The 15683-nt window shown below is 34.3% G+C and overlaps 1 protein-coding gene across 3 annotated transcripts in view; it reads right to left on the minus strand.

The window, feature by feature from the left end:
• The window catches only part of LOC143248960 (spermatogenesis-associated protein 7 homolog), a 74829-nt gene that overhangs the window by 5981 nt on the left and 53165 nt on the right, over positions 1–15683 (minus strand). For all 3 annotated transcript variants that reach the window (XM_076498012.1, XM_076498010.1, XM_076498011.1), the window contains exons 6-8: positions 13440–13654; positions 7559–7636; positions 5913–5970 (exon numbers count right to left, since the gene is read on the minus strand). In XM_076498012.1, coding sequence (XP_076354127.1) covers positions 5913–5970; positions 7559–7636; positions 13440–13654 — 351 coding nt within the window. The remainder of the gene's footprint in view (positions 1–5912; positions 5971–7558; positions 7637–13439; positions 13655–15683) is intronic.

Below are 15683 nucleotides of genomic sequence, written 5' to 3' on the forward strand. Positions count from 1 at the left end.
GTGTAGTATATTATAAATATTATACTAACACACATCTACATAAGTTTTTATGTAAATTGTATGACAAACTGTTTATAAACAAATAACCAAACAAAGGACGGGCAGAAAGTGTTCATGCATCTACTTTAATGGTCAGTTGTGTAGCCTTTCAGGTGAATTATTTGGCACAATCTCTACTCATAGCCTTTCATGATCATTTGACAGTACTTGACTGGTATTTTCTTCCATTCTTATTTACAGAAGACTTCCAACTCTTGCAAGTTTATTGGATGACACTGATGAACCCTGGTCTTCAACTCATGCCAAAAGTTTTCAATTAGGTTGAGATCAGGTGACTGCGATGGCCACTTCAGAACGCTTATATGGTTCCTCTGCAACCAGGACTGCACATATTTCAATATATGCTTAGGGTCATTGTCGTGCTGGAAGATCCAACGATGCCCAAGCCACAAGTTCTGAGCATCATTCTTGATACAAGTGCCTAATATATCAAGATACTCTTTTTTTTTCATGATTCCGTTGACACGGTAAAGGCTGCCTACACCAGAAGAGCTGTAGGAACCCCATAGCATGATCAAGTCACCTCCGTGACTGTAGGGACGGTGTTCTTTGGAAGATTTCGTTCCCCCTTCTTACGGAAAATATAGCGAACATCATTGTGGCCGAAAAGCTCAATTTTAGTCTCGTCTGATCAAAGAATACTCTTCCAATATGTAAAGGGTTTATCTACATGCTTTCTTGCATACCTCAATCATGCTTCTAAATGAACAGGCTTTAAATACGGAGTTCTATGAGGACGGCATGCTTTGAACCCAGAAGAGCGTGACATGTTTGTAACTGTAGAGGTGCTTACTTCAACCCAAGTTTCCCTTAACAGTTTCTGTATGTCATTATGTGTTAAACGAGGGTTTCTACTAACTTCTCTGAGAACCTTCCTCTTGGTTCTCTCTGGAATTTTGGTGGGGCGTCCAGAACGAGGGAGGTTAGCAGTTGATCCTGTAAGCTTAAACTTGGCAATTATGCTTTGAACAGTATATTTAAGCACATTAAGTTGTGTAGCAATGCTGGAAAGAGGCACACAAGACTTGTATTTTATAATAATTTGGTTTTTTAAATCACTGGACAGTTGTTTTCTGTTCACCATGATGACCAAGCAGATAATGATGGAGACGGAGCTAAATTGCCAGAAGTGAATTTTTTTGCTGGCTAAATTCCAATAATTATGAACCCTTTGTCTAGTTCTGGAATGGTATAATGTAGTTTATTTGCCAAAATAAACAAAATTTTTATAGGAATATCAGTTTTTTCATGCGTTTTGAAATGTATGAACACTTTCTGCTCCTCCTATTTTTGGTTATTTGTTTATAAACAGTTTATTTGTCATTTAATTTACATAAAAATTTATTATATACGATACGTCTATTAGCCTAATTGTTATACTTTTTAAGTTATGAGCAAAACACTACTCGGGATGCAGGGGTATGAACACTTTCTGTCGTAACTGTACTTACCTCCTCTCAAAAAAAAGCTTTCCCAAGTTATACTGCCCTCGGTTAGTGCAAAGTTTCACTCACCGCTAGCTAGGTTTGATACCACCTCTTACTCTTATATATGTTAATGTGAAATATCTACATCCTGACATGCAAATAATTTATGCAGAAATCCTCCACCACTAGTAGTGTGACATTACTCTTGCAACTAGCACCCTCTCTAATCTTGCTGCTATTAACCATTTAAAGATTGGTCAGATCACACAAACCATACTGAAAGTGGGGAGGACAGGTGGGAAGTGTGAGCAGAGTTAAGTGTATATCAGAAATACATTTTTAGTTTAGGAAAATGTTAACTTGTGATACTATATCTTACCTCCTCTCCGAAAAATCCATAATCTTACAATGAATTGGGAGACTGCATCACTTCTGAGCCAGGTATACTGTTTGCCCATTAGTAATGTGTCATAAAAGTGGCAGAAACATGGAGGGAGCCAAAGAGAAAAATTACCAAAATAATGGGACTCATCAGTGTAGAGTGGCTAGAGTGTGAAAGACATGAACACTTGGAGGCATCTGGAATTGTACATCAGTTTTGCAGAAGGAAGAAGGTCTTCCTTTCATCTCAAGAAGGGGCACTATCAGGGAAGAGGAGCTCCCATACCAAGAATCCACCTCTGAAGGTATCCACCAGGAACTGACATCTGGCAGAGGGTAGAAAGGTGGAGTATAGAGGTAAATGTTTATTTCCAGTTCAAAATCTTGCAGCATTGGGAAGTTTTCGTCCAATCCGCTGTAAGAAGAGAGTGTCCAACCTTACACCTTTGGTAACTCGTGTTTCATCCAAGTACAACCAACACCAGATCCACTGAGAACCAACATTCAGCAGATGGTAGGAAGAGGGATGGCTGTATGTGGTACATTTCCAGTCCAAAATGTGGTGGCACTGTGAATGTATCATTCAATATGTGGTAGGAGAAGAGATATATGAGGACTTAGGTGGCTGTTCCAGCACCAACCTACATCAGTTCCATCAGGAACCACCATCCAGTGGATGGTAGGAAGGAGGGTGCCTCAGCTGGAGAGATAAATTACAACATACATGTATGATAAGGTGCAACATTCAATACAAGTGCAACTCTAAATACTGCCATAAGTTCATGGTAGGAAGGATGTCAAGCCATCTACACTGGCAGAATGCCACCACCCTACCCTCAAAGATATGAGGAGGACCAGCATCCATGGTCTCCACACCAGGTGTGCATCAGGTTCATGGTAGGATGAGCATCAAATTCCATGGATCATCAGAAATCAGCAACTGTTGCTGTCTGCTTTACCCATGTTAATCTATTAGTATATGGTCTAGGACAATATACTTAAGAGACAAGAGACTGCATGCAAGGTATTCTTAAGAGCAGTGCTTCAGAATACCCCATCTCAACAGTGGGCATAACATGATCCGGTTAGGCATTATGATATTGAATTTTGAGAGCATAGAGAACATGCACATGGAGCTGATCAACCAACACTTGATGGTACATGGAATTTTATATCAGATGTGTGGTAAGAAGAACCTCAACATCACAGTCATCTAGCATGGTATATTATCACAGGTTTTACAGTGCAGATTTAAGATTAAGAACACCTAGCCAATCATTAGTTGCCACAGGGTGGGATCCAAACGTGCAAAAACGACCCTTGCAAAGAAAAAGAATAGAGTGTTTACCACTCACACAGAAACAGAGGAGTGCAAAATGACAACTGAAGGAAGACAAAACCCCACATAAGAAGAAATGACCATTTAGTGAGGATAATAAGCACTAAAGGCATAGGTAGTGATTCACATACTGGCACCAGAGAAGTTTTCCAACAGATAAAGAATATGAGTGGCCTGGAAAAGGACAATGTGACAAATACAAAGAGAATGCTTGGAAAAGAAACAAAATAATCCAGGTACAACCAACACCAGATCCATGGAAAAACAACATCCAATTAAAGGTATGGGAGAGTGATTCACATACTGGCACCAAAGTAGTTTTCCAATGGATAAAGAATATGAGTAGCCTGGAAAAGAACAATGTGACAAATACAAAGAGAATGCTAGGAAAAAAAAAAGTCACACTGGAGTAAGGAAAAAGATAAGTCAGACAAATCTACTGACAAATTCTATCATAATCATAATTGGACAATGACGAAATAAAAAAACAGGAGTAGTCGCCATGTAAGGAATCAGTTCACTTTGTCACAGGAGAACGAGTTGGAAGCCCTGACCAGTTAGAGATGAATGATCTGCTATGAGATACAGAACACCCAGAATACAAGTCATAACAAGAAAATGAAGACTGAGGCCAAACACAGGAGATCCAACAGCTTATGCTAGAGATCACATAATCAAGTGTCCAGTTGTCTGAAGGTGTACAAGACTAGAAATGTGTAGTCAACAAACACTCACCAACTTTCCCTGTAGGGCTGTAAGGAAGTGAACCAGAGCCCAATGAACTGCTAGAAGTTCACAGTGGTGGAAAGGCAAGAGGACTCTAAGAGTGACAACTAACTTTAAACATGAGCACCCAAAAAAAAAATCACTCCAACCATAAAGGGTAGCAGCTAGAAAAAGAATCATTACTGACTTGGAGCAGGAATACCGAAAAAGGTGTTGACCTGATCCAATCAACCAAACTAAGTCAGTCAGTAAGGAGCCTTCACAGGATCCCAAATGAAGCTTCACTGAACCAACAAACCCATGAGAGGCAACACAAGAGAACATGACCAATATGGATGAGGGTGAGGGTTTTTCAAGAAGCTCATGTTACCAAATGAGAAAGAACCTCTTGCAAAATCGGAGAAGTAGAGGAAAGGTAGCAAACTAGGAATGTTGCAGCCCTAAACCATAAAGAGAGAATACTGAGCCTAACTGTTAGAAGATAAAACAACATCCCATGATGAACGTGATACTGTGTTTAAGTGAAGAAAAATTTTTCCATCCTCAATAACCAATCAACCCAAAACTCTACTCCTAGAAGAAAAGAGGAAGAAAGACATGCTGACTTGTAAGGAAGCCAAACATTCTTGCCATGGTGGAACTAACAGCCCCTGGAAAGGAACAAGATAGGCAAAAATCATGATTATCTAAATTGTTAGGAACTGAGAAGTGGTCCAACAGAGGAGTTTGGGCTGAAAATACACAGCCCTTATAGAACCAGAGATGAAAGTAACAAAGTAAGGAAGAAGTTAATGAGGAGGAATGCAACTGATACAACACCCTTATCTTCTACAAACCAGGAGAGAAAACCTAACAAAGGGCTAATTACAACTCCATGGTGAAATATAGAACTAATAAATGGTTTAAAGCTGCTTAAATGATAAAAGAATATCAGTCCATCAACTTTGAGGGGCAAACAAACATACAGAAATAAGAATCTCAAATATATAGATCTCCCTGAATGATGGCATACTTGCAATGCAAATCCCAAACCACCTAAAAACTCTGGAAGGAGATGAAAACAGTTATATTTGATGGATTATGAATGTGTATATTGTAGAGCAAAATTACAATGGGTTAACTGCTGCCTCCACCATGTGGAATTGAATCTCAAACCCTAGTGTTTGAAATCCACATACATAGAGCTGTCCCACCAGAAGAACACTGGGCCATTACTCTCAAAGGCACCAAGACCACTGGTTGCTCTGAAAGAAAAAAAATTGTCTCAAGGACTGATCATATTTCCACAAAGCTTTAGCCAACTCTTGACAAACCAACCATTACATTCCAAACTACTATAAGTTACAACCAGTGAAGTAGAAGCCACATGGAAATGAATGGAATTGACAGGAAAAAAAACAAACAAATTGTGACTCAAAAAATTATTCTTAAAACCATACAAATTCAACAAAATTATGACTAAGAGAAGAAATAACATAAATTACCAAAAAAATGAAACTATAAACTTTTGTAATTAAAAGAAAAATCAGTCTGAGCTGTAAGACTACCAACCAAAATGTGGTTAACAACTACAAAATTGCTAGTTACAATAAGGATAGTAATCACATTCCTATTTTTCGAGGATTGCTGCATAATCATTTCAATGTTTGTATGCAGATATCTCTCATTAACATATGTGAGGGTAGGTGGGAGTATCAAGGCTAGTCACAAATGAAAATATTTACTAATACAGGTCAATATAAGTTGGGAAAGTTTTTTGTGAGAGTGGGTAAAATATCATATTGAAATAGATAATTTAAAATCATTAAGAATTCTTTTCTATTATTATTATTCACTTCTGAAACAATTGAATTTTATCCTGTGACATAAATGATTATTTAGTTACTAGTCAAGTTATAAAATATAAGTCGCTTCTAATAGGCTATTCAAAAGTCTCATTAGTACAAGTGCTTTAGAAATATAAACAAAATTTTACAAACCTTATCAAGGTCTTTACTTTTCTGTTGAATATGAAACTGACATAACTTTTTGATACCTCTGAAATATACAGATAATATAAATTAGCTGGAACAAAAGCAAGATCCTACAAAGAAATAAATCATGTGTCTGTTAAAATGAATCCCTCAATAGAAAATATCATGTAAATCTAGTGACAAAAAAATAAGGTTAAACAATATAATGAACTATTAGGATAAACCACTTTATATTTAATGTATTTGGTAATTTTATTCATAATAAGGAATTCATAATAAGTATGAGGAACTGTTAGAATAAACCCCTTTTTAACCCTATGTCACCTGGTACCGTCTTTACATCCCACAGGGTTATTGAGTTATATTCAAAATTTAATTAAACTGCTTTATAATCAACATAATTTAATGAAATTAGAGTTATCAAGCATTTTATGATATTATTTAAGTTTGTATTCCTTTAATTTAAAATAAATTGCTAAAACAATAATAAAAAGTTCACATTTGCTCTCACTTGAAGTGCAAGTGGCACAGCAACAGAACTTTAGAATTTGTTGTAAAAAAACAACTATGTCTAAAAAAGTTTTTTTTTATTTTTCTGCTGTCAATAAACTAGATGCACATACAGTTCATTTATTAGTAATTTGATACAAAGTGGATTTGAAAGGAAATTATTACAGACATTCCTAAGTTCAAGCTACATTAGCTCACTTGCAAACTAGGAGATAGGTTGCTTAGCTACTGTTTTAAGTTGAATGGCACACTTAGAACCAACAGAAAGAGCAGGTTTCACCCCCAAAGATTGTTTATCCTTACATGAAACACACGGTATATATTTGCTTTCCAGAGTTATTGTAACACTGCCCACAAGCATTTGTTGATGTGTGTCAGTATAAAGATAAAGAGAAAAAAGCAAAACATTAAAAATAAATTATAAGTGAAGCGAAAATGATGAAATTATGCATGTCAATCACAGATATGTTATTAGATGATTCAACAAAGAGTTAAAGGTATGTACATATTTCTGTATCTTAATTTTAAATGTTGCATTGCACAGTACATTTATGATAACAGCTAGAGTTAGTGATGTTATAGAGAAAATGGCAAATAATATATAAGCATTTGCCTTAAAAAACTTTCAATATTCATCTAGGAGGTTCTAAAGATTATGCAAGTGAAATATGAAGACAGTAAAATAAAAATTAGTACTTTTATACGTAATATGAAAATCACTTTGCAGGTGAACTAATGAGTGCAAATAACTACATTAAATAACAAATGTTTATTAGAAAAATGAAAATTAAATATTTTATTTTCCTGAAACTACATACTTTTAAGAGTGTTCTTGTCAAATTTCAAACAATTTCACTCAATAATTTTATTTTTGTAATGAAATATGATGAGAGTTATGTTACAAGCTACAAATCAAAGTATCTGGTTGCCATAGGGTTAAAAGATGTCTTCAGTAACTTTAACAAGAAAATATGGTTAAGCAATGTCACTATCTATTAGAATAAACTCCACTATTTAGGATGTCTTGAGTAATTTCAAAAACAAAGAGAAAAAGATAATGTGACATCTTATTAAAATAAACCATTTCTTTAGAATATATTCATTAATTTCACTAACAAAAAAAATTTAAATATTGTGATTACCTATTAGAATATACCCCTTTCTTTAAAATATCTTCTGTAACATCCTTGACAAAAGCCACATATTCTTCCTCTCCATATCTGTAGAGAAAAACAAATGGATGACATAGATGGTAGTTAAATGTAATGTTGATAGTTTATTGAACACAGCAATTAGTAATAAATAGTGTATAAGGTAATACAACACTGTCACAGTTGAAACATTTTCTCTTCCAGATTATATTAATAAACCAGAACAAGCATGTATAAACCAAAAAAAATCGCTGGTGAACCAGTATAACACTTTCAATGCTATCTTGTAATCTTCATTGTATTCAATAGGTGCATTTAAATTTCTCATCTATGTTCAATTTACTTTGACTTGCATTGTTAATAAAACTTTTTTTTTTTTACTTTTTTGATTTTTATTGCAAATTTTCAAATTATGGTGATTTATACTCAGTAATACAGTTCACAATTAAGCTTTATTTCTACTATGGCATTAGGAAACTCACTAGCTGTTAGGCTTGTTGCAGCCATATTTCAATATGCTGTGTATTACTGTATGCTTCCTGGGTCTCCTACTTCTGTCCCATTGGCCAAATTTCCTTCTCTTCAGACAAGAATAATTTATTGGACTATGCCCTTAACCTGATTTATTTTGGGTAGCACATTCCCATTTGTGGAATCACCTTAAATGTCCACTCTCTCTTTGAATTTCATTATCAGGTATGCTCCTTCATTATTATTTTGCCTGTGTTATTATTTTTCATTTCCTTATTCCATGACCTTGTCTTCCCTCCTTGCTTGTTATTACAGTTTATACCTTCCCTTCTCTAACAGTTCTTCTCTCATACCCATATCCCTTGTCTCCCTTCACATCTGTGTCTTCTTTTATTTTGATTTATGGACTTTATTCCTTTTCTTTTCTCAATTCCTTTTCATTGGTCTATATCTGGCCAGCTTGGAGATTGAACCTCTTATCTTATGTTTCACTTTTCTTCTCTACTTTCCTGTAATCTCTGTCCTATCTCTGCCTTTTACCCGAGACACTTCTTCAGGCTTCAAATGTAACTATGTTGACATTCCTTCCTCTCCCTCTATTTGGCCTGTTACACTTTTTATACTCTACCCTTTGTACTTTGTTACCAGGTTGTTGGGACTCATTGAGTTGCATTCCTTACTGTATGCATTCCCTTTTCTTGTGTAACAGTTATTCACATGGCCCCATTTCTTTGCTTGGATGTCTTCAGTGGTGATACTTTTTTCCTGGTAACCTGGACTGCTATTATATAGCTTTCTTCTTCATTATCATTCCAGGCTTTTTCTTCTTTGTTGGCTATGCTTTATACTCCTATTTCTTATATAGGTCAGTCTCCAGACCTTCCTCTTCCAGACATCTAATTCATCACTCTTCTTGTCAATGATTATGAAACATGTACAATCCTTGGGTACCCTTCTCTTTTCCTGTTATTGATCAAAATATCTCTGAACAAACATTTCTCCTTTTTTTCCATCTTGGTCTCTTTTTCTCACTCCTATTCTCTTTGCATATCTTCCCATTTCCTTTTCTCCTCCCTCTGATCCCATCTATGGTCTTTTTTACCATCTGCCATCAGCCATGACCAAAGTTCTGGACATCCTTCATGGCTTGTTTTCTCTTTGGCTTCAACCTTTTTGTATCGATTCTTGAGGGTAACATTAATTTTCTTGGACTATTTACTTCTGTTAGCCCAATCTTGGATGTTTCTTCTTCTCCTACCTTCCTTTTTTTATGGTGTCTACTTAACTGTGGAGAGAGACTTATCCTGATATTTATGTTCTTTCTCAGACCCATTCAGCATTTGATTTTTTTGGATGTTTTCTTTCTCTTTTCTCTCAACCAAGTTCAGCTTTCTCTTCTTCGCCTCTATGGCATATGTAGGTTTTACATTTTTCATTCTCTTCCTGCATGAAAAGATCTTTCGCTTTTGAGGAATCTGGCTTCCCTAAAAACCCTCTTTCTTTTGATACATGCTCTTAAGTATTTCCTACAATAGACCCTACAGGCCTAGGGTTTTCTTTTATGGGGTCCTTTGTATTTTTTTGTAAGTCATTCCTCACTCAAGGGCTTGTAAAAAATGATTTGACTGTGCCTATTATAATTCTGACATTTTCTTGATGCTTCTTAAACTTGTTTGATACTTCTTACTCTAAGTGAAACAGGCATTCTGACAAATGAATGCTAAACAAGCATTTACTCTAAATCAATGAGCTTGATCTCCTTACTCTTCAACAAGTATGCTTCCATTTTTGCTCCTACTGGTGGTTTATTTGTTTATGTTCCACTCTGTCTATTGCATGGTCTTTCTTACACCAATCATCAATGAGGATCTTGTTCCAGGACATTTTTCTTTTGAGCATTAAACACACATTTCTGGACTCATTACCATCATGTTTATCTTCTTGTTTATCATTTACTGGGAGTTTAATTCTTAGTAGCAGACTGTCTCTCTCAGCCAGTTTGCCTTCTACCATTAGGCTAGTCTCTACACCCTCCCAGATCTTTACATGAATTGGCTCTTGGATGGACTCACCCATCTTTTATATATCTCTTACTTTTCTTGACTCCAGGCTTCCTTTCTTATGGTCCCCTCGTCCTTATCCTTCAGCCCTGACTGTCTATTTTCTTAACCAGGCCTAGTTCTATCTTTTTCTATATATCTACTCTTCTATTTGTCTCCTCCCTCTAATACTCTACTTTACATACTACTTTCCTTCTTGAACCCTACAGAAGGCACCTCTCTTCTCTAACCAGCTCAGCCTTTGCCAGCTTGATGTTTGGATTCTTCTTTCTCTCCTCAGTATCCTCCCTTCCTCTTGCTTCACCTTCATACTTCATATCTTCATAGATGGATATATTCCCTCCATCAAGCTGGATTTTCCATTATGTGTTAAATTCAAAACTTAATTAAACTCCTTTAATATCAGTGCATGTGAATGAAATTATTATTACAATGTGTATTGTGATTCATTTTTATTTTACCCAAGTTTTAGGTCCTTTATTAAAAAATAAAGCTTTAAAAACCAATTAAAACTACAGATGCATTGACACGTGACCAACAAGCTATGAAAAATCTTAACTTTAATTCTCTCTATCTTCAATAATACAATGATAATAGAGGTAAATTAGCCACTAAGATGCTTACATAACCTTTTGACTTGTTCCTTTCAAAGTATTCTGAATAAATACAGTTTAAATAACTAGGAAATTGTTTCAACCCCTGAAAGCTTCAACAGATTTGTTTGAGTTTTATCCCTTCCATGTAAATGCTACACACAGGTGTATACAACAATTAGAAAGAGTTCATTTTACAGTATAAATTAACAAAAATTATTGTTAAGTTGGTGTCAAGTATTCAACACAGAGTATAGTACTGTTAGCTACTTGATCAACTGTAGCATTTATGGTTGTTATGTTACAGTTAGAGATACCATTTAAATTGTATTTAGGTCTTACTGTTATATTTTAGTTAATTATGTATAAGTTATGTTTTAAAATGCATAGTTAAAAAGTTTAAACATTTTAAAATATACATCTTACTTTGCATCAATTCTCAAGGCTTATGATATTACATGCTGAATGAAAAGTTTGCTGAAGGGTTGTGCATTGCTTCCCAAAGAAACTGTAATACATCTCAAGAACATATTACAAAAGTAAATAATCACTTATAAAAGACAAGAAAGGGAAATAAATCCTTAAAAATTAATTATATGTGAAAAGGAAATGAAATGTAATTATGAATTTAACAAAAGGAAACTCTTTAAAAATATTCTTTAAATAAAAGGTATGTATATATATTTTTTTAACTTTTCTAATCTTAATTATTTTGTTGCATTGAACACTGATGATAACTAGTTAGTGATGTAGTTGAGAAAATGAAAAATTAAATATAAAAAATTATCCTTGAAAGTTTTAATATCTTTATGGGAGGTTCTAAAGGTTACACAAATGAAATATGAAACTATAAGATGAAGAAAAGTAATTTTATACTTAAAAGGAAAATCACTTTGCAATCACTTTGTTAATAATTTTAATGTGAGTAACTATAATAGTGAAATAACATTTTTAGTAAAAACACTTAATAATAAAATTATTATTATTTGTGTACAAGTTACTTATGATACTTAATGAAATCTTACTAGTTTTTGTGAGGATACATTAAGAAATTTCAGAGTTACTGCACTTTTGGTTGCACAAGTGAAATTCACAACTCAGTTTCCACAAATTGCAAAAGTCCACTGGAAAAGGCTTCCCACAATTTCCTGTATGCTCTATTACAATACCATTATATATCTATTTCTAATATGTTCTCCTATAATCAATGTCTGTTCAGTAGAGTCAAGGTGAACATACTCATATGGCTCCACACTGCAAAATAACAATGGTACAACTGGGACAAGTCTCACAGAGTTTGACAGCAGAGTTGAACATGAATACTCACTATAAAAAATGATGGTGTAATGAAGCATCAATAACATGCCCTTCTCCTGCAGCTACAGTCTGTACCTCATGGCCTGAAAGTAGATTTGAGACATGATTCAAATACAGATGTAGTCTGACAGTCGTGTTGAAGTGAGTATACAAATCCATGTTACATGATAAATCTGCCCTCCTCCAACAGCTGGAGTTTGTCCTACAAAATTTGATGGTATAGTTGAAGTGAGCATACAAGATATGGTACAAACAAGACCCAACTACATTACACATACTGGTTATCAAACTAGTTATATGCAAGTACTTGGATGGTCATGTTTACATTCCACCTATTTCTGCAAAACATGGCTTGTTTCAATCTTCCCTCCTCTCTCCTTTACAGGCAATCAGTATAACCTAGATGAGATTAGATGCAGTCTTCCTCAGATGTGCTCATATGGAGCCCCTGTCATCTGGATTCACATCCTATGGGCTTCCTTCAAATACTAGTTCATTCATCACTTCAATGGAAGATTCCAGCTTATCTGTGTGAAGAGGTGAGGTAATGTCTCGCAAGTTAACACTTTCTTTATCTGTAAATGTACTTCTGTTAGATACTTCACTACACATTCCCAACAATCCTCCCCATTTTTGGTGTACTTTTTTTTCTTACCTTGTCATAAAAAAGGAACTTTCACAACTTCAAATGCATAGGGGTTAGTTATTGTACATGGATGTGTATCATCCTTCTAATGGTGGAGAATTAGGCTTTTTTTCTTGACATCATTGTCTTGCAATATAACAATAAAATAATGTCAAATTAGGTAGTAGATGAGTGAAACAAGACAGTTAAACTGTGTGATGAGGTATCTAAGATACATTTTCAGAGTGTGAAAATGTTAAGCTTTACTAGCATGTGTAAAAAACAAAATAACTGCAAGTGAACCAGCATAATACTGTTGAAGCTATTGTGTAACATAGTAACTTTACACACGTTTGTGAACAAAAATAATAATTACAGGTGAACCAGCATAGTACTGTTGAAGTTAATTTGTAATCTATTAATTTTATAAGTATCTATAAACACAAAAATAACTGCTAGTGAATCCTATACACTTTTTAAGCTATCTTGTAATCTAGTAACTTTACTATTATGTATAAACCACCATAATAACAGTTTGTAAACCAGCATAACACTGTTGTAGCTATCTTGTAGTCTAGTGCATATAGTTTTTAATGAATTGTATTCACCTACAATTATGGTTCCTATAGCTTTACCTTGATTTCTCACTGAACTGCTCTAAAAGTGTATAATTTGAATAGCTAATCCATGATATACATTTACGATATTTATAATCTAAATATGAGATATGACTCATGTTGGCAAAACAAAAGAATATGCTGTATAACAAAGTGTTACAGGTATATGCACAGCATAATAAATGTTACCTTTCTACTGGACTACTACTGATGGTGGTTTTGCCTTGAGGAGTTTCATTGAAAGCTGAATCAACACTTGGATCTTCTGCTTGGTGGTCTAAAACCCAGAAGATCTTTTGCCTTGCTTGGGCTCTTCTGGCTTGATCATGCAACCATTCTTCAGCTACAGTTTCCCATTTATCATCCAGCTTGTTTTCATCTGGCCTTTCAGCTGCAACAACAAGCTATATACAAACCCCAAAAAATGTCTTGACTCCAGTTACAATAATCGCAGAACTGATGATTTGAAGTATGTTAGACATTCAGCTTGTGAAGCTTTCAGTTACATCTTCAGTTCTTCACTAAAAACAATAACTAACCAAGTTAACATTATTTGTTTCTTTGTCAAAGTGTTAGCCAAGAAATAATCAATCATTATGCTACTTATCACCTATTACAATTTTATCAAATATACATAACACATTACACATATACAACTGACCTTTTACATTATACATTAATAACAATGTACTACTTATGATGCTTGTTAACAATGACTAACACTGCTTACATATTAACAACTGCCTAACTATGCACCTTACTATTACAAATTGGCATGTATGTCAGTATTTATACATTTCACCAAAGTTCCTGTGCCATTTACTAAATAGCACAAACAAAAATCTGAAAACAATTTCACACCTTAGGAAATCAAGATTCAGACAATTAGAAAAATAACTGATATGTGTAACAACCATTTCTTTATACTAGAACATAATTTAAAATAAAAGTACTCTCCTCACAACAACAACTAGGACTATGAGGGTTTGATAATATCTTTATTGATATAATTCTTAAATGCAGTACTGAGAAAGTGGGGTTCTTAAAGAAAATATTTTTTCAATAAACAGCACCACTTTTACTATATAAAACATTACAGTTTATTACAATAAAATTTATGAAAAGTTTTAGCTCTTTATATTGAACCATTCTGATGCAATAAGTTGTGTATTATTAAAGATCATGATCCAAGTACTTAAGAACTTTTCCCTTGCAGTACTTCCAAGAAAATAATTTTTGTAGAAAATATTCACTTTTTTCTATATTTTTAAATGAGGTTTGAAAACTACTAGTAATTACCAGCACAAATAGTCATCTGTAGGGCAGCATATCTGCTAGTTAAAAAAACTTACTACTTACATGTTAAGAGCAACATATTAACAACTGACCACTTATATTATGTGTTAACTACTACTGACTACTTATGTGTCAATACAAACTTGCTATATTTTTGTTTTTTTTTAATTTCGTGCAAAGCTACACTAGGGCTACCTGCTCTAGCCGTTCCTAATTTAGCAGTGTAAGACTAGAGGGAAGGCCATCACCACCCACCGCCAACTCTTGGGCTACTCTTTTACCAATGAATGGTGGGATTGACCATCACACTATAACGTCCCCATAGCTGCAAGGGCGAGCATGTTTGGTGCAATGGGAACTTACTATATAAAAGATAATGTGGTTAACATTCTGTTATATACTTTCTTAACTCTCACTCAGAATTGATTATTAATGCTTCTTTGTGAATAACTATTAACATACCTTGTAGTCTTCTTTACCAATGACTTATCCACTAATACATTCAAACCATGATGACATAACATACTAAAAACAAGAGACCATATGGTCCTTCAAGTCTGTCTTTGGAAACCCACCCTTGAGTAAAAGTAAAAACCTTATTCTATTCTTTATTTTCTTAAAAAATACTGATTCCTCTTTTAAACCATTCTGAAAATGCTGCAGTCCACTACTACCGACAGCAATTCATTCTATAAGTCAACCACTCTCTCAGAAAAGTAAAATTGCCTTAATTAGAGCCTATCCTGTTTCTTCCAAATATTAAACTTGTGCCTTATCATCCTTTTATCCTTGGGATATAGAACAAAGAAAGTATAGGCCTTTTCTCATCAAACCCATGAATAAACTTGTAAATTTGAAACAGATTCCCTCTTTTTCTTCTTTTATCAATCAAAAATTGGATAACAGATGTTAATCTATCTCTATAAGTTAACCCCAAAATCATTCTAGTGGCCTTCCTTTGAAATTTTTTCAATAAGCCAATATATTTTCTGAGGCATGGAAATAAATGAAGACTAATTAGTTATTTGTACAAAGAGACTGTTATGTCTTTTAACTTGTAGTTATGTCTTTTAAAGTTCCCCTAAATTCTTATTAGCTTTAATAATAGCAATAGAACACTATCTTTATGGTTTGAAT

Source organism: Tachypleus tridentatus, chromosome 4, assembly GCF_004210375.1.
Source record: "Tachypleus tridentatus isolate NWPU-2018 chromosome 4, ASM421037v1, whole genome shotgun sequence".
Taxonomy (NCBI): Eukaryota; Metazoa; Arthropoda; class Merostomata; order Xiphosura; family Limulidae; genus Tachypleus; species Tachypleus tridentatus.